The 23,849-nt window shown below is 39.4% G+C and overlaps 1 protein-coding gene across 1 annotated transcript; it reads left to right on the top strand.

The window, feature by feature from the left end:
• Nucleotides 1–4,875: 4,875 nt before the first annotated feature.
• Nucleotides 4,876–18,334, top strand: LOC141902547 (actin-related protein 8-like). Its single transcript, XM_074790325.1, has 11 exons — nt 4,876–5,031; nt 5,488–5,667; nt 6,185–6,295; nt 7,278–7,379; nt 8,204–8,377; nt 8,820–9,046; nt 9,706–9,859; nt 10,381–10,602; nt 11,647–11,968; nt 12,733–12,899; nt 17,700–18,334. The coding sequence occupies exons 1-11, from the start codon at nt 4,972–4,974 to the stop codon at nt 17,841–17,843; spliced, it is 1,863 nt and encodes a 620-aa protein (XP_074646426.1). The 5' UTR covers nt 4,876–4,971; the 3' UTR covers nt 17,844–18,334.
• Nucleotides 18,335–23,849: the final 5,515 nt, after the last annotated feature.

Here is a 23,849-nt window from a genome sequence, read left to right as displayed (position 1 = left end):
AGGATTGATTGATGAAATCTGTTGTTTTCATATCTGTAACAATAAGAAAAGGAGGTCACTACTGGTAATATTCACCACAATATAATCTGTAAACAGTAATAAATATATACCCATCGCGTGGATTATACAAATAAATGAGATTAGCGTACAGGTATGGCCGCGTAGTTTTAAAAAATGTATGGTTTGTTGGGGTTATCTCTAAGATCTCACATACAAATCATCGTTTGAAGTGAAAAAAACGGCCATTTTGCTGTCCACCATAGAATCGGTTCACCAAGAACCTTAGTGTCTGATGTACCACAGACACTAAGACACGAATGACATTTTCTCGATACTCTTTAATCGCTGTGACTTTAAACCACCAGAAATCCAGTTTCACCAAATCGATTGTGAAAAATAAACTATCATTACAAACCTCACATATTCAGTTTTCTTATTATTATGTTCATTTGCAGGTTCCTTCATCATACTCCGTGCTTGATGCGATATGAATACAGAAATAGCAAAAAATGACCCCATTTTTTCACTTTGAAACTAGGCATTGTAACACTGTAGTTCGTTAGCAACATGACACTTGAGCGATGCGTGTCTCATTGCTAATCAGCGCATCATTTTTGTATCTTAAATTTAATCGTACTAAAATCAGATTTATCGTCAAAATAATATAATGAACAAATGTGAGACGTCATAAGGTTAGTGTAGATAGTTTATTTATCAAAATCGGTTGTTTATTTGCTGAGATATCGCAGTTTGAACACAGGCAAAAATGCCGACAGTAGTTGTGTCGGCAAAAGTCACGTGAATTTGAATGAACGTGTCTGGGTGGGTGGTTACACAGGATCGTAGAGCAACGAAGATACACACTGTGGAGGACTGGGTGAAAGAATCGGTAGACCTCCATTTTGAGCTATCTCTCGTCAAAAAACGGTGATTCCGTTATGAGATAATTGTCGTAGAGTGGTGGTTGAAGGCTCGTTGGAAGCAGAAAGTCTTCTAGGTTGTATTAAAGCTTATTTCATGTGAATCGGATGAGAATTTTTGGAATTACAGTCGATTGAAGTGGAGAAGTCATTGTCAGATTGACAATTTGTTGCTACCCTTGTTATTTTATTATACAGTTGCAGGGATACTGGTACCCCCATCATTGGTCTCATCCATTATCAAACGTGACAAGTCCCTGTGATTTTCTCCCTCATACGTACACAGCACAGCCGGCGAGGTGCGGACCACCGAACCGTGACGACGACACACGTGACGTGTACTTCAAAAACGACTTTGAATATAGTTTGGCGGCGGGTCTCGGGTCAGTTTTAGATTCGGTGTTTTTTGTGCCTGCATTTCCGGGTTAATACCGAACTGTTAACTTAATACATAGATATAATTCAAGAATAAAAAACTGGAAAAATTCCAAGACTTACCAAACTTCAATATGGCGGGTCACGACTCCACACCGGAAGTGATGACTCGCGGATTCTCCATGCATGTGCTGTTACAAGTTAAGATGATTTGCCGAGCTACAGATTTATTTTCGTATTCAATATGATTTATTTGGTGTAAGAATTACATGATTAAAACTGACCAGTTGAATCACGCACATGACTCGATCAATGCATCATTGCTTGCCAGGGTTGGTTGCCTCTTCTACCGGAGTTTTCCGGCTTCCACCAATGGTTTTACTCGCTTCCCTGTGTACACTCAGCATCCTCTGCAGGTTGGTTTCATACCGGAGCCAATTTACGTTGGCCTAATTGTTAACCGTCAAGTGCTGTCGGTGAATTAATCGTAGACGGTAAATGTGTGAACTAACTTTTTACTCACATGCCGCAGTAGGAATATTGTATCATATTGTTAGTTCGTATATTCACCGCTAATGATAAATTTAAAAAGCAGCACTAGAGGGTTCAGATCTGTAAACGTTGGGACCGAAGATGGTAGTCTAAGTACCAATAGTTCATTGGTTATTGAGCATTATCAATTAGCTAGGGTCCAGTGGGTAAACTGCATCTCAATCGAGGCTAACATGTCTATCATTACGTTTCGACTTCCCGCCTGAGTACAGTCTGTAGACTGAGATGACGGGCCTTGACGCCATCCCGAGTCCAACTTGTTTATGTCTCAGATGGAGCGCGCGGGGCAGGGCCGTCATTATATTGTTGACTTATCCAAATTACACAGCGCAACGTTTTTCAGTGTGTAAACTCCGTCGTACTCGGCATTATAGGACAGTGAGGAATTGAATATTAGCCACCTGAGCCCTTCTTGGCTTGATCGAGCAAAAGACCTTAAATGACTTCGCAGAATTTGATTATGAGTCTAGGATTTTCTAAATTTTTGAAGAATACTTTCTCTTCCACAAAAACTATTTTGTACTGCCCTTTTGCCGAAATAACTTAAGCCGAAATTTCCTTAGTTACAATGACCAAAAACTTTGGAATGAAATGAGTAATATTTTCAAATCATCACCTTCCCTAGAGATCTTTAAGTCAGCTTATAAGAAATTCATAATTAGTAATTATTAATCATTATTAATAAAAAAAAGCCCCAAAGAATTAATCAAACAATGTAACTGTACCTATATCATCTTACTATTATTTACCTATTTTTGTATGCCTTCACTGTAGCAGTAGAAAATCATGTGTGAATGCGAAAGTATGAATGTGTGGGTGAGAGTGAAGTGTGTATTTGGGTACCTGTTGCTACAAGTGAAAACTTTTAACAGGTTTACCTTGCTAATATATGTATAAAAAAAAGAATTATGTAATTTATATTTAATTCATGTTTATTAGCAAAATAAAGAATGAATATAATATAATATAATCTTGTTTTGAGATCAATTAAAATTCACTCCTGAATACATTAGTAAACTATGGGTCCAGGGACACCATTCCCACTTGGGTAGTGGTTTCCAATGCTCAACAATCTAACAATTTCAATATTCAACGCCTCCTGGTGACCATATACAAAGACCGATGACCTTGAAACTCACTACAATCATAGAACATGTCAGCAGCTACGATTTTGTAATTGATTGTGATAACAAAATATGCCTTGTTACCAATCTAATATGGAAATACTAAGTAATTCTACTATTCAATGACCCCTGGTGACCATATGCAAAACCCAATGACCTTGAAACTCCACAATAATAGAACATGTCATAAGCTACAACTTTGCAATAGATCATGGTAACAAAATATACCTAGGTACCAATCTAATCAGGAAATACTAAGTTATTCTACTATTCTACTATTCTACCCCCTGGTGACCATATAGAATAACTAATGTCCTCAAAACTCACCACAATCATAGACAATGTCATGAGCTACAACTTTGCAATTGATTGTGGTGACAAAATATGCTTAGGTACCGGTATCAATATAATGTGGCAAAACTTTTTCCCACCTACGAATGAGTACTGATGATACCAAGATGGCCGCCAATTACGTCATAATTGGCCGATCAAAAATTCCTGGCTCAGGTATAAAACTTCCTTTTCTATAACGAATGCCCTTCACAAATTGCAATGAGAAATGGCAAACCAGTAGGAAGCTACATGACTCAGAATTTGGGCCAAAATTGACATTTTTGGGCACTATAAAGGTCTTAGGACGGCCATCTTGAGTCCGATCGACTTGGGGGATTCAAATATATACGAAAGATCAAGGTAATTGATTTAAGCGTCTTCAAAAGTTCCCTCAAAAAGTGTAAAAAGTGCTGAATTTGACGAACAGCAATGGCTGCCAGTCGGCCATCTTGATTGTGACAGGGCCAGTTTTTGGGCTGAAGATGTGTCTAGGGTAGATACATGACGGACGACGGACGAAAAGTGAACGCAATAGCCCGCTGGGACTAAAGTCCCAAGTGGGCTAAAAATTAGTCAAATAGATTCTTATTTTATTGAAAGAAATTCTACTGAACACAGATTTTGAAATGTCGATTGATCCAGACGAAATAATTACAGCTAAATCAACTGACGATCAACAAGGTGGAGTTTTCATTTATCTTCGGATAATTTGTCTACCCCTGATGATACAAGCATTTTGGCGACATCTTTTGAAACCTCAACGCTTTATCTACGCGCGTCAATTAGACAGCCACAGTCGATTTTCATGCCATCTGACCTCTTTCCACCTGTAATTAAGCAATCTAATGTAAGAATTACTCAGTTATGTAATATAATAGAGGAGTGAAAGAAAGTATAATAAATATTTAAATCGTGCGTTTGTCGTGAAACATGTATTACTACTGTCTCGCAGAGCACTAGACACCGACCGTTAAGCCATGTGGATTCGGTGTTTTAAGGGCTATTCGGTTTACTCCAAAACAAGTCCCTGATAAACTTTTAAAAGCTTCATATCAAGGGTATATCGTAGGATTCTTGATGCCCGTGAATTATCATTCCATAATAACAATGCATGTACACTAGCCACGAATGATTACTGATCCAAATATTTTTAACATGACATTAGAAAAAAACAATTACACAAAACGTCAAGTACTTACAGCATCCGAGACGCTTAATTTGAAACGTACACTTGCACACTGTGGTTTAAATATATTCCCACCAGCTGCAAAAATCGGCAAAGGAATTGAAGACCGTAGTGACCAGCATTCGGCCACGATTAATAGCTGGAGAGAAAGTAATCGAAATAAATAGTCGTATACGTAAGTGTAAACCAGTCCCTTGCTAACTACTAAGGCTTTCCAATGGCTCTACACACTACATTAAGGGCCTAAATCTATTCTAGGCGTATCCCCGGTTTTTACTGCGTCAATTTCACCGAAATCCATAATTAAATCCAGTTAAGGCTTTTAGAGTATTGATCACAATCCGACTATTAGTGATATTCTCCAGTAATTCTCAAGGTCGTTGAGCGATGGAAAAAATTGAAAATACGTTTTTTACTGAGTGCTAATAGTAGTAAAGATAGATACGAGCCGGCGGCTGGCTGATAACAGTATACTTGAAATATGCCACCGACTGCCGCAAAAAGACCTTCCATTCAGTCTGCTCCAGACACACCACTACAGGTAGGTACAGAAAAAAATCACAGACCCATAATTTTCAGAGCAGACCCCTCGGCCTCGGCCTCTCAAAAAGAAAGAAAGGGTTATCCCCTTTGAGTCTGACACTACTTAGTACTGACAGAGCCTGACAGATAGTGCTATTTATTGACCACTTGTGTTTTCCTATCAATATGTGATTCAATGAAAAATTAATTCATCACATTTTACACGTAGAAATTTATATGGGAATTTTGTGTAAGCTGATAGAAAAAATTAGGAAATTTGTAAATGGGTGGAAAGTGGCCATTCCGATATCGTAAACAAATATTATAAAGGAAGTAGGGAGACCCTTTGGGAGCTAGAGCATCCCCTCCTTCGGAATTGCGCCAGGTTATTTCTATCGAATACCGATTACAGTTACTAATTATTTAGTGTTTTAGCCATCCGACTTAAATACTTTTTCTTCCTGTAAAATTTCAGCCGTTGCAGGGATCGGCGATTGTAGTAATTCATCCCGGTTCGTATAATTTGTACATCGGACGGGCTTCGGATCCGTTCCCTCTGCAGATAACGAACTGTATCGCTCGAAAACAGAAAGACCTCAAGAAAAAACCGCTGCAACCCGAAGAAGACAACTGGTACATCCGAAATGAGTGCAATGTAAGTCATTTTTGCAAAAAAGGATTTAGTCTCATAATGCCATCAGGCTAGTTAGTTACCTATTCGTTGGTGGTAAGCTTTTTATAATCAGATGGGCTTATACCATGTGGTTTGTGAAAATATCCGTTTGTGAAACTAAACCACTGACAGGTTACTGACTACCATCAGGCATGATCAGGTTCAGATCCTTGTGAGGGTGGAATATGGCAGAGTCATGATGCCATCAGAGGTTCGAATCCCCGCATGGAAGAAATGGGGCAAATTCTCACGATGCCATCAGGTTCAAATCCTGTGATGGAGGAATGTGGCAGAGTCTGACGATGCCATCGGGTTCAGATCCCTGCGAGGGAGCCTGAGATCTGGCACGTTCTTACGATGCCAACATGTCAGCACCATCATAGCTACCGTAGCGTAGGCGAATACTTTATACTAGAGCGGACATCGGCAAAAGTACAAAAGGAGGAATCCCATTTTTTGTATCATTAACCGCTTAAATTCTTGCTCCAATTTTTTACAGCATTCCGATCGCGTCAGTCAAATGAAACAGGGATTAAAGTCAGCGGAAGAAGCATTACTCACTAGACCGACGAAATCCGGTGAATTCCGGCAATCGGTTCCTATCAAACAGGTTCGTGGTGGAGTAAAATCTGTACTTGGTTCCTTCAGTACCTGGAAAAGCTCTCGTCTCCCGGTTTGGAAGTATTTGGGAATTAATTTTACGCTTTATGAAGCATAGTTCTGGGATGTCAATTTTCGGCGAAAAGCAACATTCTTTAGCAATTTCAAGATCACATGTCATCGAGTCACCGCTTAATGTTGACGACATCTGTGCAGTATGATGGCATGGTATAGGGCTATTGACTTTAAAGGCACCATTTCCATTTGGAAAAATTGTCTGTGAATTATTAAAGCCCAATGCACACGATGCTGGGATATACAGAAACAGGGGACAGAAAACATATTTCTGTGTTGTGTGCATGAGAAACGAGAAGCATGGTTTTGGAAACAATGTGTTCGAGATCACGCATGTTTGTTTGTTTCCGTGTTTTGGTTTTGAACAATGTGTTTTAAACTGATCTTGTAGTCAATCTTGTATTCTCAAACCCGATTTCCAGGTGCGTGAATGTACAAAGTTCGGGTTAATGCTATCCTTTCAAATGCTTCTGTATCTTAAGGCCAACATCTTTCAGAATAATTACACAAGGACTGATTTAAAGTTCATCAGTAATTCTATATCTTATAAATCTATATTCAATAATATACAAATGAATTTCTAAGTTAAGTATTTAGGTGGTGTTAATCCAAATCAAAAAGGATTTTGTTCGGGGGGCAATTGTCCATGGGGGGGGGGCAGTTGTCGGGGGGGGGGGCAATTTTCCTAGAATCAAATTTGCTCGATCTATCCCAAATTCAGTGAAAATACCAATCTTTATAGGGCCATATTTTTCATCCGTACAAATGGTGGCGTTATAAAGGCCTTTTACTGAGGAATTAAATTCAAGATCTTCATAAATCTGCTTTTGCCACGCATGGACTCATTGATCGTCACAGAAGATCGAGGCCTTGATTTCACCAAATACGCGTGACGTGGTTTTTGTTTATTTCTTCAGATAGTCGCGGCCAATCAGATGAGAACTGTCGAATCGACAGACGTCAAGTCTCCGATATCTTGGACGATAACTAACGGCAAAGAACATTTCATCGGCGAAGAGGTAATTTGAATTGGATGTAAGGTTGTAACGTTAAAGTGTGTTTCTGCACGTATCAATCTGCGGCCTGGACCCAACCCCCTCAGACGTTTGACATTTCATCACCATTAATTCATATGACTTCAAGACACGCACTGAGAGGCGCAGTGGCTGAGTGGTTTAAGCCGCCGGTCACTGATCTCGTCGATCCACAGGGTTTATGGGTTCGAATCCTAGTAGCGTCAGAGTTTCTTGGTCGAATGTTCTTATGTTCTTCCCCATTGGTAAAAAGAAACATCGAACCTGCTAATAATGCCCTGCGTGGCGCTCAGTGGGTTGAGGTTATAAAAAAAAAGAAGACATTTTTAATCGAAAATGAACTACAAACACCAGACATCAGCACACTACTCTCAAAAACTCATCATCCACACTTCACATGTGTTCGGAACTTCGTCTGAGATGAAATTGGAAAAACGCTCTAGCTTGGATAGGTCAATCATCTGTAAACCAGTTCCTCGGAGGAACATTGGCTCTAAAACTTTTAGTTATGCGAGTCCTACTTTGTGGAACTCATTGCCAAAATCTATTCGTGATTGCGAGTTACTGTCAATTTTTAAAAAGAGCCTTAAACTCACTTTTTTAATGAAACTTGTGATTGAAATGTTGTAATGGCTCTGTATCGTTTTATCATTTTATATCTGAATCATATTACTTATCCTGTTTTATGTAAAGCGTTACGAGTCTGTAATGAGAATAACGCTATATATAAAAATAAACATTATTACTATTATTATTATTATTATTATTATTATTATTATGAAATAAACCGGTTATTAAACTGATTGTAGGCGTTGCACGTGAGAACCAGCGATTTCTATCGTCTGTATTGGCCGATACGTCGCGGCAGGTTGAATCTGCGAGAGGGCGCCGGTGGTTCTATCACCGCTGTATTACACGATATCGAAACGATCTGGGCCGACGCGATTCAACACCACCTCGATATTCCGTTGAATAATCTGAAGGTAAGCCAAAAAACAAACGACCGCTTCTCACATTCGGACGCATCAATTCTGTTTATATCATAATAGTACCAGTTAACCCATCGCACACAACTCCAGGAAACACGGAAATAGCTGAAAGTTTCCGAGCATGTCCTTGTGTCGTGTGTGTTTACAAGAAATTTGTCAGTTGATTTACAATGGAATGCAGTGTATTTTTGAGTCCCCATTTCAATAGATGACATCATTAATGCACTGCATCGAATGACTGATGATAATCTGCTTTTGTAGTACCAGGCATTAAACTAAGTGGTGTTGTGCGATTAATTCGCCATCTATCATTAGAGGTTAGAAACGAGTCAACTGTAGCGAGTACAGTTTTGGCAAGAAAGTAATAGGTCATTTCCACCCTGGCTGGCAAAGAGTTAAGTACCAAATCTTACGATTCTATTTGCGTATATTACAGCACTACAGAGCGATATTACTGATTCCCGATATATACAACCGACACCACGTGAAGGAACTGATGAACGTTCTGCTGAACAAACTAGGATTCAGCGCCGCGTTCGTCGTTCAGGAATCCGTCTGCGCGACGTTCGGTGCCGGAATTCCCAGCGCTTGCGTAATCGACGTCGGCGATCAGAAAACGAGCGTCAGTTGCGTCGAGGACGGACTGTCTCATAAAGATACGAGGTGAGTATTTCAAAAGACACTGAAAATTTGCAAATTCCGGATGAATTTCTTATATATCCGTGCAGTTGAGGTCTTGTTGCAGCGCCATATGTGACCAAAGGAGCTTTATAACGAAGAATCTTTGATTTGATTGATTTTGCATGACCAAAATTGTATTTCAATGCATGTACGGTACAGCTTAGAATTAACTTGGGGATCATTCATTTATTACGTACGCATAAAATTTGAACTTTTTCAACCCCCTCCCCCTCTGTAAGCAAAATCGGCCATTTTTTCATATGCATTAAGCATAACAGTACGCGATTTCACTGACCCCTCCCCTAATGCGTACGTAATAAATGAATGACCCCTTGACATAAATTATGCATCGTTTGTGTGTTCCACGCGTCACGTTCTCGTTTATGGTTCCGTTTGAAACGCGTTGTACACGTGATTGCAACGGTTTTAAAGCCGATGCAACGATGTACGGTACGTGTTTAATTTCTTTTCAAAACGCCCATCAATTTCGGTTGAAAACGTAAATGAAACGGAAAATAAACGTTAGCGATGTTAAGTTCATTGTTAACTGTACGGTAATCAAATCCCGTTATTTCGCGTACCGCCAACAGCCCGCTATTTTCTCGTAACTAGTCTATACAGTTTTACGGAATGTCTTTCAGATTTGTGATGGAATACGGTGGAAGTGATTTATCGCGAACGTTTCTCTGGTTGCTCAATCGCGTGTCGTTTCCGTATAAAGACTGCAGTTTGATTCGACGTTTCGATATCCTCTCGTTGAAGGAACTGAAAGAGAAACTCTGCCACTTGGACCAGGTATGGTCGACTAGAATTCATCGTCAGGCCGCGGACTTGATTCGTTTGAATATTCAAAAATCACCGGTTTCTGATTCAGAGAAAATCTTATTTCTAATTCGAAGAAATGCTCTTAGAAAGGTTATTTCTAATTTATAGGGGCATACTCTTTGAAATGCTATTTCTTATTAAGAGAAATACTCTTAGAAAATACTGTTACTTTTGAAAGATGGCAGGACTTGCCAAACATAGTGAAATATTAGTAACTAGTGTTCAAATTATCCCCAGCACTTTCAGGTAATTAATTAGTCAGCAATGAAAGGGTCAAAAAAATTTAATTCAGAATCAGAGAATTACTCTTACAAAACTGGACCCAGTTCCACAATTTTCGGATTAAATTTGACCCAAGGTATTAAACAGAATAGTGCAAAATGAACACATTCAAACTGAACTCGCGAAAGGGTCCTCATTTCAATCCTGCAGGCAGCACTCGTTAGCCGTGAAACTACCAGTTCATATTTCATTTATTTCAATCGTTTTAGGAAATATCCGGAATCCTCGAGGAGCAAATCCAGCTGAAAGACCCAGACGAGTATATCCGCAAATTCACGCTGAGTATCGGCGACGAACGGATACTCGTGTCGATGGCGTACTTCTTCCCGGATATGTTCGGCTTGAAAGGACCGAAACTGGTCCACGTTCAGGAACGATCGCGCGGCGACCCAGATGACCCCCACGATGACGACTATTTAGAGAGAACTCAGGTGCGAGAATTTTTATTACAGTCAACTCCGCTTAATTCGGATCAATTTAATCCTGATTTTGATCTTGTCTATCTTCGATATCTAATCCTCTTAATTTACATTAAAAAATGTTCTGTTCATTATAAGTATAGGTGCAGCGCTTCACCATGGACCCTAAAACGAAAGTCCATGGTTTCACCTGTATTCTAATACGTGTCGTTCGCACCCAGTACATAACAGACCTGACTGTAATTCAGGCTACAAGTCTTTACTCTTAATGAAGTCTTGCAAAACTTTGGGCAGGGTGGCCACTTACCTGAAAATCGGGGAATAGTCGGGGAATTTCCTTTTCTTTTAAAAAGTCGAGGAATTTTCTAAAATAAATAACAGCTTGAAATTAGGAACAAGTCATGGAAATTTGTTGAGATTGCTGGATCATGCGTAGAATCGAACAGTTCCCAGCTACCGGTATGTCTTACGTATTTGAACTGTTTTAATTGTTTGGATCCTTAGCAGATCAAGTCAGTGAAAAGTCAGGGGGTAAGGCAAGATAATTAGCCTATACGCCTAAATGTCTTCCTACACATTTGATAACAAACTTTATGAAAACACTATGTCGATGGTATTGATAATAGACACTTACTTTGAATGGGCCTACATTGCCTGTTCTAGGTTGGAAAATTTATAATCTGGGTATGGTGAAGTTCTGGAAAATCAAATTGGGGGAACCCTTAACCCTTTCAGTGCGTCTAAACCGCAGTGCGGTGTACGAATCAGTGAAGGATTTTGCTAGTACACCGCACTGCGGTGTATTGATTTAATTAGTAATTACTAATTATCTCTATTGAAAGATGGCAGCACCTGTTAAACATTGTGAAATATTAGTTACTAATGATACGCCGCGCTGCGGTGTAGACGCACTATAGTGCTATTCCTGTTATTGAACACACTAGGGTGGAATTTTTCAGAATTTTCAAATTATCTTCAGCACTACAGGGTATTAATTAGCCAGCACTGAAAGGGTTAAGAACCCTGTCATAAAAATTTTTCAATTCCTTCCTGCAGGTGAGATATCAGAAGAGAAAAGAGCAAACTAACAGCGGGGGAGGGGGCGGGGGTGCCGGGTCGCAGTTAGACGACACGACTCAGAGCAGTCAACCGGCGTTCGACGACGACTCGAACGACGTGCCGTCGTCGATCATCGACTCGTCGGAGAATTCCGCTCGGCCGAGCAAACGTCCGAAAATCGACGACGAAGACGACGACGATTTGGACGAAGAGGACGAAGAAGATGACGATGATGATAACGATGACGAGGATGTCGACGAGGAAATGTTACCGTTAATGGCCGTCGATCAAGCGATTCTTCATAGCATCGATATATGTGGTTAGTAGATCTCGAAACAATCTTTGCAATTTCGATCGAAATCATGAAACATGGAAATCACTTTGAAAATGTGCTGACCAAATATTGCGTGTTGTAGTTCAGAAGCGTTCGTAGTTCATTTTCAATTAAAAACATCTCCGATGAATTCCTGAACATAAGTGAAGTGTGGATGATCAGGTTTTGAAAGTATGCTAATGAAATATCTAATGCGTGCCTGGTGTTTATAGCTTATTCTTATTATTAAAAAACGTCTCCGATGAAGTCCTGAACACATGTGGATGGTCAGGTTTTGAAACTGTGCCGATGAAATGTCTAATGTTTGGTTATTGTAGTTCATTTTCGATTAAGAATGTCTCGGGTAAAGTCCTGAACACACGTTAAGCTTAGATGATGGCGATAAAGAATTGGCAAATTGCTGCAAATGTATGAAAGTATAACTGAAATGATTATCATTTTGATAGTAACCTACAGCAAATGACTTCCATCTTTAAGCACATCTTACGATTAATGTTTGCTGAAGCAACCAGTTGGCCTATGTACAGATAGCGAAAACTAGCCACGAAATATCCGAGGCTCAGCACAAGACCAGATCAAGAAATTCTAGCCTCATAACCCATCTATTGACGAATTTGCTGAGTCTATACCGTGCAACTCGGGAACAATTTGAATTCATCTTACGATAGATACCAGTATCTCTTAAGCCAGCTTCGACATATTTTCAAAACTGTTCGAAATTCTTAGAAATTTTCTTGTTACGTTCACAGATTCCGATGAGATGAAGAAGCGAATGTATAGTTGTATAATAGTAGTAGGCGGCGGTATGGCGGCGATACCGTCTGCTAATAGTTGGCTTCAGTATCGTATCTGGACTCAAATGCCCAGTCATTTTAGGCTGCAACTCGAAACAATGGACGTGATCACATCTCCTAAGGTAAGCATTGCATGCTGCACAGGCATTATGGTTAGTTATGGTTATAGTTCAGCGAAAAATGTCTAATTACTCCAACTTGTATTATCACCCTTGGTTCGCCATTTGCCTTTGCTCCTTTTTTTCAACCTGTGTTTTCTCGTCTTTATTTTTGCATCACTTTAATCCGTGTTCTCCTTTAAACTTTTTAATCACTCACTCAGTCCGTTTGTTTGATACTAGTATGAATAAATCTTAGATTTATTCTGTAGCAGTACGCCTGATCATGGCTAATAGTCTTTCTTAAATGATTATCATCATATGATTATTATATAAAACTTATAGAGTGCCTAAAGGCTCTTAAGGCGCTTTACAGAATATGAAAGAAGTACAATTCAGATACAGTGCAAATACAGATACAGATAAACTACATTAACCGAACACTAGCTTTCACTTTCGCTAATGATAACAATGAGGCTTGCAGAACGCTTTTCAGATGATGAGATACTTCCTTATTAAAAAGGAAACAGTTCAGATGCTTCCCAAATTTTACCACACGCTGACAGGAAGCTCGTTCCACAATTTTTTTGGCGCTGTTCGATTAAAAGCCCAGCCGTCAACAGACTGACTACGGAAGGAAGGGACTGCTCCGTGTATTTGTTAATATATTATCAGTTTTCTAATTCTATTTTTCTAAAATTCCAATACACCCAGAAGTTTCATCAATGGTACAATGATCCCTGTACGCCGTAACGCAAAAGAAATCAGACTTTTCAGTAGAAATACGGGGAAATCATAGTGTTGACATGAGTGTCGATTGAAAGTGTGTAGGTAGGCCGCGCTAATTGAGACTTATTACCGGATGTACGTAACTCTTAAGTGCTAGGAATGATACGGGGAATTATCAGCTTACCTTCCTGGATTCTAAACATGTATTTATGATTCCTTCAAGTACACGTCAACCTGCTGACCTAGTCAGTGTTGTTTAAAGATGATAACTTTTCACAAAAATTTCCAAAAGTGCTTACTTTTGACTTGTGGTATCCTGAATTATAATTTCTTTTGAAAATTATGTGTTATGCCTATGATTAATACCTGTATAAACGTATTGTCCATTAAAGTCTGTCATCGACATTTCATCCATTTTCCCCACGTAATCAAAATGAAAAATCCATGATTTCTGTCATGTTTTGGAACGAGGGCTGTGGTCTTCAACGATTAGAAAAGTGTCACTTTTACCTTGCAAAAGTGATTAAAAAGTGCCAGCTTTTACTAGCGGTTGTCAGTAATTGTCACTGTAAGCAAGGATAGTTCAACGTGAGAATATGAAATAATTTGTTGAATTTTGTTTTGAGATGGCATTCAGGGAATTCTTACCAGGGAAGATTTTAACCCCAGCGTGGTGGTGGAGGGGGCGGTGGTGGTGTCGGTAGGTATTAGTCAGTAACCTGACTGTGGTTTAGTTTCACGATCGGATATTTTCACAAACCACAGTCAGGAATGGTTGGTATAAGCCCATCCGATTATAAAAAGCTTACCACCAACGATTAGGCAACTAACTAGGTAGGTATTTACTAGGGGACTATTACCTGTAACTAGATACGACAGTTCTTAATCGTTGATTAACCCCGTTTCGCTCTGAAGTACATCGGAGAGAAGTGCAATACGTACAACCGATCCATCCTTCGAACCTGACACGAGATTTTAGGGCCAGCAACTCAGATAACTATAATTGTTATAATCGTAAGTTATCTGATAATAAGATACCGGTAGTAATTATTATGACGAGGCGAAGAGCTATCGACGGCAAGCTCCACGTAATCAGTTTAATCGTTCATTATATCAACTATATAACTATAAATATCGAGAGGGGCTTCAAATTATTAAACATATCGTCAAAGAGAGACTATACTTGGAAACACAGAATAACAGAATATGATTACATACTCATTATGTTTAGATTATATATATACGCAATGTGTAATTTTCAAATAATTAAAGTACGTGCATATACAGAACCTTTATCTTCGGGACCGTTCATACAGCACGTATGTAGCAATGCCACAAGCACATCTGATCCGGCGCAGACGATTTGGGCCGGGCCAAAAGTGCTAGCGTGATCGCGGTTATAGTTCATGTTGTAGTTCATCATAAATCAAGAGTACACGATTTTGAATGAAAGAAAACAAAAAACAGAACGGATGAACAATATAAACAATAAAGAGAAGAGAGAAAAAATGTAATTATCTAATATATACATAAAATATTTTTTACGTGAAAAGTCCATGAAATATAAATTTGGCGGTATTTAAGAAAACAAGTTCGGCGTCACGATCTGCGTAGGTAGCTATAAAAGCCGAATGATAGTCACCTGAATGATAGTCACCTTACCACTGCGTGGTGCTGTTAGGTACATAACCACAAGAGATGCCTAAACTGCTGTCGCTCCGAAATATCTTTCAAACCTTTGGTTCGAGGTCAAATTGCGGGGAAACGAAGCAAAATTTTCATTCCGAAGCGAAATTGCGCCTCTTTGGAGCCCTGACCTGTGATACTTTTAAAGATTCCACTTCCATGTAGCTCGGTCTGAGTTATCAGCTCCACAAGTTTGAGTTTTATCGTAAGTTACAATGGTCTCACATTAATGGTTCGTACATTAGGTGGAGGGTGAGCGATAGTCTCGATTTGTGCGGCTTGCTGCTGCTGCAGCCGATGCTGACGACGACGTTTCAAATAACACAGAACTGACCAAAACGCTTTCTTGAAATCGGGATTGAATATTGTATAGATAATCGGGTTGACCGACGAATTGAGGAACAGGATGATAAATACGAGATACCTCGTGGATAGAAGAGTGTCGCTCGGGCCGTGGAGACGTATGTGCCATTCGACAGCCAGATACGGCATCCAGCAGATCGTGAACGACAAGAAAATCATCACCGAAATTCTGATCGTATTCCTCAGTCGTGTCATGGTGTATTGCGTTATCCCAGAACGTATCGCGGGAGTTATCTGCCGGTTTCTCTTCAACACTAAAAGTCGAATGATGTCCACGTGAACAATCAACAATAAAAGTACTGATACTGAAAGTACGAAGGTCAGAGTAGTAATATAGGCCGTTCCGCTAACAACGAACTTGTGACAGCAATCGTCACCTTTTAGAAATCCCGATTTAACCATCCACAAACAACGCAGCGCCGTGAACAGCACAGATATCATCCATCCGACACAAATACTGATGTACGTGTATAATCTGGCGTGTTTTCTGTGTTTGATGGGGTACTTGACGGCCATATGTCTGTTTATACCGATCAGCACCACGTGAACGCAAGACGATATAACGGAAAGTGTTGCAAACGAATGCAACAAAAAACAAAACGGTACGTTACTCAAGGAGGATCGGACAATACCTCCGACAGTGGCAAACAACATGTACACACCGGCCGTAAGATCGGCGCCTGCCATACTGACCAGTAAATCAGTGAAATTCGTGCGCAAATTCGGTTTCGTAACGACGAGAATTATCAAAATACCGCTACCGAAAAGAATGACCAGTGAAATGATCCCTTGTAATATCATATTGTAAACTTTGATATGCTCGGCAGCGCATGTCGTTGACACGTTGATATCCATCGTGAGCGTCGCAGATAGAAACTTCATCTGCGTCTTTAATTCAGGTATCTGCCCGCAACAAGATGCGGCGCGCGATGTGATACTACACGTAGGCTAATAAACACCCGTCTTTCATCGCTATCCTCAGAGCACCAATCAACACTTTGATTTCAAAGTCAAACCCCCTGTTTCGCTCCCGGCAGGTGTGGTGGGTTTGTAGTGTGGTTTCCGAGGGTTCTGGAACACCATCAAGCTATGTCCGTGCCCCATGGAGATGCCCCTCAATCCATGGGTTTGCCGTAAAGCAGAAGCGGATCCAAGCTATATTCCACTGTATTCGAGGACATAGTCAGAAAAATGTGAATTACATATTTTCTAGAAGTTCCTAATCCGAAAGGTCCAGAATGCCTTTTACATTCAGCGAAAACGAGTAATTTTCAAAATTTGACGACCCCTAAAACACCCTTTAATGAGCATCATTGAGCAATAATTCTTTGGAACCTTCACCGGTTTAATTTTTGTATTTTTCATTTCTCTTACTCGTAAACGGTTTAAGATAACATGTTTAAAACTTATGAATGGGTTTTCCAAGAGACCGTGGGTAATTATTAATTAGATTTTGGGTCCTGTAGTTCAAAGGTCAAGGTCACCGGAAGGCATTTTCTATTTTTCATTTCTGGCCTCTTACTCATAGATTGTTTAAGATAGAATGATAACATTTTAGGGCATGTAGGTCAAAGTTTAAGGTTGTCGGAAATCATACGCTCAGGGTGTATTTTACACCTAGGCGTTTCACCTCATGTTTCACCCAAAATTGTCTTTACTTGTTAAAATGTTCTGCCTTTGAATCCGCTCATGATCCTGGACCCAGTCCCACGGTTGTGTAGGTTTAGTTTCACTGTGGATCCAGTTCCACTGGCAAATGAGTTCAATTTGAATCAGGATCCAGTTCCATAGTAGTGAGGATTTAATTTGACTCTGGACCCATTTCCACAGTTGTGTGGGGTTTAATTTCACTATGGATCTAATTCCATAGGCGTTTGGGATTAATTTGACTGAATCTAGTCCCTCAGTCGTGTGGGTTTGATTTGACTCTGAAGTGAATTCCAAAGTAATAAGGGGTTTAATTTAACTATGGACCCACACGTGGATATGATGAATTAAGAATTTTTACTGAATACCTAATGGCTATACTCTGTATTATCTCTTCAGGATATGGATCCGAAGTTCGCGTGTTGGAAAGGGGCCGCGGTGATGTCTTGTTTGGATACGTCGCAGGAACTGTGGATCCGACAAAACGAATGGAAACAACGCAGCGTGAAAGCATTACGAGAGAAAGCCCCATTTTTATGGTGACAAGTTTAAGGCGTGTTCAACTGGTAATGAAATACAGGCTGCGCTGTCTGCGGCCACACCAGCAATGCATTTCTCGTAGTAATCATGCAGGGATCCTGAATTGCGATCTAGCTTCGCGAGCCCTATACGATATCGATGATTAGGTAATGATTATTCCTCAGAGGTCAGAACACGTCAAACGAAGACACGGTCAAATTTAAGGAATGACTTTCAGAAGGTTAATTGGTCACTACTGGCAGGCCTGATTATACGATGTAAAGCGGAATTGGATTGGGATGTCCTTAAACTCAGTGAGTTTCATGGAATGGGTGTCAAATTGCCCATTTTAAAGGGTCACTATATCAACAAACGGTTCTGTTTAAGTAGTGAATTGAGCATGACACTGATCATAAGAGGTCGATAGGGACCTACCGGTAGCTGTGAAATGTATAATTGCCCTCTTTGAATTTAGAGAACCATTAACCTACATTTGTATGAATTGAAGATTGAATAAAATACTGTAAATTCCTCAATTATCAATTGTTTTTATATGGTTCCTCAGTGGGTACAATATAGATGATCTTATGAGTTTATGGCTTCAAATACCTCTGGATCAATTTCAAGACCAACTACGTCATGTGGGACTTAACCTCATACAGCAGAACCTCGTTACAACGAACTTCAGGGAACCAGAAAATGTGTACAGTATATATTTATAACAAGGTTCAACTTATGTAAATTTATGTAGGACAAATGAAGACGCAAGTAAATGAAGACGCAAGTGATTTGCAAGATCGATGACAATTTCCTATCACCTGGTCCTACAAACGAAACCTCGTTTGTTTTGAGTCCTGAGTTGCAATTTAGCTTCAATGGTTTCAAGATCATTTAATGCATCCAAAAAAAACAGATGAAAGTCCTATCCATCATTTCCAGATATTGACTAGCATAACCAGTTAAATCTTTGATTATTTTTCTGTTTTTACACAAGTTGATGGTGGTGTTGGTTTGGTGGTTTTCGTGTCTTAATTCTTCCTGATGTTGAGTACATTAACCCCCTGGTTCCGTTTCTTTTGGTATAAAATCCCCTCAGAGACAATAACTAGAACACTTTCTTTTCTATGAGCCAATCGTTTAATTCTGCACCCTTTCTTCACTACTATCTCCAAAGCTGAAATGAAACTTCTCTCTCTAAACCCTTCCTTCATTTATTTGTTTTTGCCTTCCAAGTGACGCATTGCACTCCACATGGCCCGGCGTTCACATATTGTAACGTTGTTTCACGTCGCAACATTCCACCGACCCATGTATGGGCTGCTTACGTACCTACACACCTCTCAAAGTTTTGTACCAGCTAGAGCTCAAGGCTGCGCCACATTTAGGTTTCCCTATGTAGAAACGTACGTCATAATCATACAAGTTTGTTGGCTGAATATCTATTATTTTAAACTTTATATGATGTGATATTTTTTGTATGTGTGAGGCAGCGCATCCACGCAGGTAGTCTGATAACAGCAACCACAAACTCTCGCTCCTATTCATATCTTTCTTTCTACCTAATAGTGGCAGCGACGCACAAGCATTAGCGCATTCACACCAATTGACACAATAAGACAACAAACATGGAATGTTCAAATGATAATAATAATAATAATAATAATAATAATAATAATAATAATAATAATAATAGTTATGATAATAATAGTAATAATAATAATAACAATAATAATAATATTGATAATTGTGGCGCTAGAGATTTAGCTGGTAGTCCGTTAAGAACACTTACTTAAGTCTAGTCGAGATATGACCAACGCGTGAACTAATTTAGCTCTACCGGTCTTTTCCAAGTATTTCCTAATACGTCCAATTTTGTAAAGACCGGCGTAGGCGGATTTACACATTTCCTTAACATGGGTATCCATTGACATATTTGTATCTAGCCAAACGCCCAAATCTTTAACTTAAATGGTCAATATGATGGGCGCAAGCCCATTTTATTTACCATTTAATATTGACTAATGATTAATTCAAAATCATTATGATCTTTATCCAAGGGACTTCTATAACAATACATGACACACATAACTCATGTTGAATGAAATTGGACAATTTTACGTACGCGATGTGAAAATGGTAGGTACCAAAAGTCATTTCAGTATATCGATCCTCAAGAGGAGTTTGGAGAAATGAATGATCAGAAGATAGTTCCGGTTCTTGATTCTGTTATTCAAGTGTCCCCAGTGGGGGACATTATAATCTAAATATATTAAAATCGCTCAAAATTGGACTCGCTCAATGCCTCATTACGGATCTGCGATGAAAGATTTATTTCGGCAGAATTTAATCAAATCTCTGACTGTTAGAAACCCGATCACATTGTATATTTGAAAATTGCTACAGTGGAACCTCGTTACAGCGAACTGAACGGGACCAGAACATATGTTCGTTATAACCTATAGTGCGTTATATAGAATTAACCAATTCTGTATTTGTCGGTGTTCGTTGTCAGGTGGTTCCACTGTATCTCTGAAAGCTAGACGAGCGTTCTTTAATTTTGAACCTCCAGGAAATAAATAACAAATTCCAGAATTCATCGTAGTAGCGTTTGTACCAGTTTCGGAAAAGTTTCATCACCCCTCTATACTTTTGTTGGATAAACGAATCACTTTCATTTATGAGAATGAAATTAGTAATGGTACCTGTAGACTGCGGAGTGTGCAAAATTCCTCGTTTCGCCTACGATAAAACTTATTTTGAAGAAACTGGTCGTGAATTGAAAACTCGAATTTCGAAATACGAGAAAGATATGATAAATCAAAAACTCACTTGTGGCGTAGCTAATTGTAACACTCGTCATGGAGTTAATTTTGCAGAAGAATAATTCTACTCCAAACTCGTCACTCGGATGTTAGTTCCAAACTGCAAATGTAGTTGGCTTGAAACGCATTTGGTAAATGGCTTTTCTCCGCATAATTCTCATCTTGTAATGTACGGTACTTCATGCCTTACACACCGCTTATTACCCACTCACTCAAAAATCTACCCAATTCACTTGTTCTCCCCTGCCTCTATAGTTTTTGGTCATTCCCTCACGCCTTACTACATGTATAGCGAAAATTCGAAACGTCGTGTCTTCTGATTTTAATTTTTGATAAATGAGATTTGCTGGTAATATTTCAAACTTATATATTGTATGCTCTAGCCTTATTAGATTACTGTGTAATCATAAGTTAACTGTAATTGTTTTAATTGTTGTGTTGCGTTGCTAATGAAGTTATCGACTAGTAGTGAGTCAGTTTGATTGTTCCCGATGACATTTATTGCATTGAAATATATACAAAAACACGGAATGATACCAAATATAGAATTTCATGTTTATCCCATATAGACATTGAGAGATAGTTTCAAATATGAAAATTACACACCCAACAGTGTCTTCCTATTTCGTTTCTTCCTATTTGGCCCCAATCCGTTCCCATTTTGTCCCTTCCCATCTCACTCCTCGCCAATTGGCCCCTTTTCGATGTCGCCCCTTATCGATTCTGTCCCCTTCCCATCTCACCCCTTTCCAATTTTTTCCGCCTTGCCACTTCTTTTATTTGTGCCTTTCCCACCTGGGCTCTTACATAGCTAAATAACTTAAGGTAGGCCAACTTACCACAATCATGTTACATTATCTACATTGAATTTAGCGTCTTTGAAAATGTACATAAAAGGTGAAATGGGAAGAGGCAAAATGGGAATAAAGTTCAAACCTGAGGCTGGCTTGAAATATTCACTTATTGGCGACACATTTTCTTCAGTTCCATAGAAACCATGAAAAGTAGTTCCTCTTTGCGATATCCTTGTAACAATGACAAAAGTCGATATTCGTGTCAATCGCCACAAATTTGAGTTTTATTGGTAAGTTATAATGGCCTCACATTAAAAGTCTGTACGTTTGATGGAAGGTCGGTGATAGTCCCGATTTGGGCGGCTTGCACCTGCTGCAGCCGACGCTGACGACGACGTTTCAAATAACACAGAACTGACCAAAACGCTTTCTTGAAATCGGGATTGAATATCGTATAGATAATCGGGTTGACCAGTGAATTGAGGTACAGGATGATAACTACACTGTAGCTCATGGATCGAATAGTGTCGCTCGAGCCGTAGAAATGTGTGTACCACGCGACTACCAGATACGGCATCCAGCAGATCGTGAACGAAAAGAAAATCATCACCGAAATTCTGATCGTGTTCCTCAGTTGTGTAATAATGTAATGCCGGATACCAGAACGTATCGCGGGCGCTATCTGTCGGTTTCTCTTCCACACTAAAAGCCGAATGATATCCACGTGAAGAATCAACAATAAAAGTACCAATAGAGCAAGTAGGAGCGTAACAGTCGTAATATAGGCCGTTCCACCCATCCTGAACTTTTGACAGCAATCTTTGCCTTCTAGAAATCCCGATTTTACCATCCACAAACAACGCAACAACGTGAACAGAAAAGATACCGTCCATCCGACACAAATACTGATGTACGTGGATAATCTGGCGTGTTTTCTGTGTTTGATGGGGTACTTGACGGCCATATGTCTGTTTATACCGATCAGCATTACGTGAGTAGAAGATGATATAAGAGAAAGTGTCCCAACTAAATGCAACCAAAAACAAAAGGGTGCATCACTTGTGGTGGAATGGATGATACCATCAACAGCGGCCAACAACATGTACACACCGACCGCAAGATCGGCGCCTGCCATACTGACCAGTAAATTGGTGAAATTCGTGCGCAAATTCGGCTTCGTAACGACCAAAATTATCAAAATACCGCTACCGAAAAGTATGACCAGTGAAATGATCCCTTGAAATATGATATGAGAAACTATTATATGTTCGGCAGCGCATGTCGTCGAAACGTTGAAATCCATTGCGAGCGTCACAGGTAGAAACTTTATGTGCGTTTTTATTCAGGCTTCTGAAAGCAATGAGTCGCTTCGTGATGTGATGATGATACACGTTAAGTAATTAACACCCTCATTCTTCGCTAATCTCAGAGCACCACTTAACACATTTGATGCTGGAAACCACTGCTAGTTACTAGTACAACTGTGAGCACTCGTTTATCCGACCGAGATCTAACTGGATCAAACCTTGGAGTAATCATTTGACAAATGATTACTCCAAGATCAAACCTAGAAAATGACGCTTAATTGCGATTAAGTGTGATTTGGAGATTACCAGGCCAATTCGCACGCCTTCTAAATTCTAAAGGTAAAGCCTTGAGTACTTTAGCATTATTCGTTAAAAATGGTTTATTATCATATGTTTAAAGTCATGATATTCCATCCTGTATTATTTTTTTTGTATCAAAAATGTATTATTTGATTGTTATTATTTTGTAAACTACTCTGTGTTCTGTGCATTAAGTATTAATTTCGGAGCAATAAACTGAAACTGAACTGAACTGAACTGCGACAGAGCCTATAGTTTAATCAGATTTGGCTTACCCTGAATAAACCTGAGAAAACTACGTAGATCATTCCGATCCACAGTTGTGTGGTTTTAATTACCAAAAAATGACGCAATAAGATCGGCATACAAAAGTTTTCATTAAATCAACAAGAACAGATTATGTCGAATTATAAATCATGTACATAATAGAAAATAAATTTATTCAAAAACCGTTTACAAACTCTTACCTTTCTTCAAAGTTTAATTTAGCTACGAGTCAGGGTAGACTGACCACTAACTGAAACCTTGGTGTAATAAATGATTACTCCAAGCTGAAACCAAGAGATCCTCGGATCTTTATATCTCGGGCGCATAGTAAGTCAAATGAAGAAATTGTGGGACCATTGAGACGTTGCGGACTAATGAGATGTGGGATCAATGGGATGCGGAATGAATTGTGGGGCTAATGAATATCATCAGTACTCTATGTTATGAATAATTGCTTACTTCGTAAAATAAACGCTAAACCGATAGAAAATCTAATAGCGGTCTAGTAATGTCAATCAGCGCGGCGTCGGGTTTGGGCCG

This window comes from Tubulanus polymorphus, chromosome 3 (assembly GCF_964204645.1).
Source record: "Tubulanus polymorphus chromosome 3, tnTubPoly1.2, whole genome shotgun sequence".
In the NCBI taxonomy this organism is placed as follows: Eukaryota; Metazoa; Nemertea; class Palaeonemertea; order Tubulaniformes; family Tubulanidae; genus Tubulanus; species Tubulanus polymorphus.
The sequence above is the reverse complement of the archived record's forward strand: the minus strand, read 5'-3'. Positions and strand labels throughout refer to the sequence as shown.